Source organism: Psammomys obesus, unplaced genomic scaffold (assembly GCF_907164565.1).
Source record: "Psammomys obesus unplaced genomic scaffold, mPsaObe1.curated_primary_1811, whole genome shotgun sequence".
Lineage (NCBI taxonomy): Eukaryota > Metazoa > Chordata > Mammalia > Rodentia > Muridae > Psammomys > Psammomys obesus.
Window position 1 is genome coordinate 9,232,766 of NW_026585644.1, and position 3,391 is coordinate 9,236,156.

Genomic DNA, 3,391 nt, shown 5'->3' on the forward strand with positions numbered 1-3,391 from the left:
GCTTTGCAAATGCCTTAAATTTTGTACTGCCTTTAAATTCGAATGAACACAGAAATTTAGTTTTAAAATATTTCTTTGGAAGTACGAAGCCGTTATTACATCTTACCACGTTGTAGTTCAAATGAGAAATCAAATCACATGTTGAATACTGCTTCTCTAAGTCTGCCTCGTTTTTGTTTTATCTTTTAGACATTCTTAGAGCTTGTCTCTATTTTCCTGGATATGAGAAATTTCACACGATCTGTGTGGCCCCACACTTCCACACATACCCAGACAGTAGATTGGCTTTCCTTAAAAGAAATGAGAGCATCATCTCAAAATAAAAAGCAAAGGTCTTTGGGAAGGGCAATCTACTCTAGTGAAGGAAGAGGAAACAAATGTTGAAAGTAGCCAGAGGGCTCTGCAAAGCCACCTAGACTCCACTGTAGTGCTAGCAGGCAGCCACAGCACAGCAAGGTAATACTACATGTCATCTGAGACATTGCTTTCTTCAAGATTACGCTCTATCGAAGAGTTGAACCCAATTGTACATTTACCCAGGAAGAGGACACCTGGAGGAGAAGCTGAAGTGAAAAGAGGAAGTATGATTAAGAATCTAAGATGACCCTACACATGCGTACACGATGGACAGCCTTGACTTCATGTGGGTTCCCTAGCAAGGGGAGCAGGGGATGTCTCTAACAAGGACTCTCTTGCCTGCTTTTCCATCACTTCCCCCTGGTGAGGCTGCCTGGCCGGGCCACTGTGGTAGAGGATGCACTCAGTCCTGGTATGACTTAATGGGCTGAGAGGGGTTTGGGAAGTATAGTCTCCTTTTCTGAGGGAAGAGGGAAGGAGGGTGGGACCGGAGGAGAGGAGGGAGGGGCTCAAAGATTCTAAGATGCGTCCCCAAACAGTCACCTTCTTTTCAGAGAACACTTGCTGTCCTTCGCTGTGTATACTTGATGATCCCAGTGGTGGCCTAAGCTGGAAACAGCCCTTGCCTCCCAGTGAATTCAGAACCCAGGCAGAAGTCCAGGGTGCTTGCTGAGGTTCACCACGGACTCTGCTGAGCTTGTGCCATGTGGTTGTGTGTGGGTGCTACAAGTGGCTTTGTAGTGCATTTGTCCTCAAGTAGTTTGAGGCAACATGCTGGGAGATGAGAAACCTTGTAGCAATGGGTCTCTGTGAAACTTCAAAGTTCACAAAATCAAAGAAGCCAGAATGAAACAACCCAGTCAGGAAACTCCTGTCTACTGAGGCCACAGTGGACCCAGCTGGGTCTCCTTGCTGGACATTTCATCAAATACGGAGGCAAAATAAAGAACAGGGTTTATTTTAATTTTATCTTACTGAATTTACAATTTTTGTCATTTTGTTACAAGGGAACATGACTGAACAGGTAGGAAACGGATTCCCCATTATGGGTTCTCCGGATGGCCTCGGCAAGAATCATGGAGATGTCAATCACCTGGATTTTGGCGCAGTGCTTCATCTTGTCCTCCTGAGGTATGGTATTAGTGACCACTACCGCTTCAAAGCAGGCACCATTGATGCGAGGAATGGCCGGGCCAGAAAAGATGCCATGAGTCAAGATGGCGTAAACCCTGGTGGCTCCCTCCGAGAGAAGTTTGTCGGCCGCGTGGCAGATTGTACCACAGGTATCGGCCATGTCATCCACCAGGATAGCCACCCGATCCTTCACGTCGCCCACAAGCACCATGCGGTCCACCTCATTGGCTTTCTTCCGTTCTTTGTGAATCAGGGCAAAATCCACGTTCAAATGGTCCGCGATGGAAGTGACCCTCTTGGCCCCGCCGGCATCGGGTGAGACAATTGTGCAGTTTCTCCACTCGGAAATGTTCTCCCGTATCCACTTCAGGACGGCCGGCTCCGCGTACAAGTTGTCCACCGGGATGTCGAAAAAGCCCTGGATCTGAGAAGCGTGTAGGTCCATGGTGATGATGTGATCGGCGCCCGCTATGGACAGCATGTTCGCTACGAGCTTGGCAGAGATGGGGGCGCGGCTTTTGTCCTTCTTATCCTGCCGGGCGTAGGGGAAGCACGGGATGACCGCGGTCACCCTGCTGGCGGACGCGATCTTGCAGGCGTTGATCATGATCAACAGCTCCATCAGGCTGTCGTTGATCTCTCCACAGCCGCTCTGCACGATGTACACGTCCTCCCCGCGCACGCTCTCCCCGATTTCCACGCAGGTCTCCTGGTTGCTGAATTTCTTCGTCACCACCTTGCCGAGCTCCAGGCCCAGGCGCTCGGTGATCTTCTGAGATAAGTCCTGGTGGGAGCTGCCGCTGAAGATTTTGATGTTGGGCATCTTGGCCTGAGAGCTTAGACTCAACGCGTCTAGGCTTTTCTGCCTTCGACCGGAAACTGAACTGCAGACTCTAACAGTTTCCGGTCATTGCAAAGACATTACTGTCCCTTCCCTAACGGTTGTACTGATCTGACCGCGTCTTTTGACAACAAACAAACGAACAAAACCCGAACCAAGCTTGACTGGCATCTCTTGCACACTTTCAAATTAAGAAGACTTTATAAACCATGGGAATTTTCTTACTGTTATTATTATTAATTTTTGTTATTCTGAATTTCTCCAGACAGGGTTTCCCTGGGTAGCCCTGGCTTTCCTGGAACTAGTTCTGTAGACCAGGCTGGCCTCACACTCAAAAGATATATCAACTCCCTGAGTACTAGAATTAAAGGCGTGGGTCATGGCCTGGCTAATAATTTTTATTAACTTTTGGGGGGGATTTGAAAGCATTAAAACACAAAACAGGGTTCTAAGCAAGTTTAACAGGAAAGTTTCAGGCTGAAGGAAGTGCTGTTTAGTCCATTTCTTCAACAGAGTGAAAAGGTAAAAGGTTGGAAGATGGTGTAAACCGGAATCTATTCCAGAGCATGTGTAAGCGCCCCTGCCATATATAATGGTAGGGTTGCCGGATTAAGTGGATAAATATTCCCTGAGCAACTCCCATATATAGGTTGTCTTACCTCCTACAGAAGTATCAAAATCTATGGCCCAGCCAGGCTTGATGGTACACACCTGTAATCCCAGCACTCAGGAGAGCAGAGGCAGGCTGATCTCTGTGAGTTCAAGGCCAGCCTGGTCTACAAAGGGAGTCCAGGACAGCCAAGGCTACGCAGAGAAGCCCTGTCTTGAAAAACTAAAACCAACCAACCAAACAAACAAAAACCTGCAGCCCAAAGGCAACACGTATTCTGGCATAGCAGTAAGTACAGCTCAGCGTGTTTGTAGATGGCACCATCTCCATTGGGTTTTAAGGTGATGAGCGGCCAATTAACAGTCTAGATGTTTAAAGAAACAGTCTGGAATCCAGCAAGTAATCATCAATAAGTAAATTATCAAAACACTTATTAGATTCAACAAAGC

General features: G+C 47.6%; 1 protein-coding gene across 1 annotated transcript; it reads right to left on the minus strand.

Annotated features, from left to right (window-relative positions):
* Positions 1-1,357: 1,357 nt before the first annotated feature.
* Positions 1,358-2,341, minus strand: Prps1l1 (phosphoribosyl pyrophosphate synthetase 1 like 1). Its single transcript, XM_055622982.1, has one exon. The coding sequence runs from the start codon at positions 2,312-2,314 to the stop codon at positions 1,358-1,360; it is 957 nt and encodes a 318-aa protein (XP_055478957.1). The 5' UTR covers positions 2,315-2,341.
* Between the last annotated feature and the right edge of the window lie 1,050 nt (positions 2,342-3,391).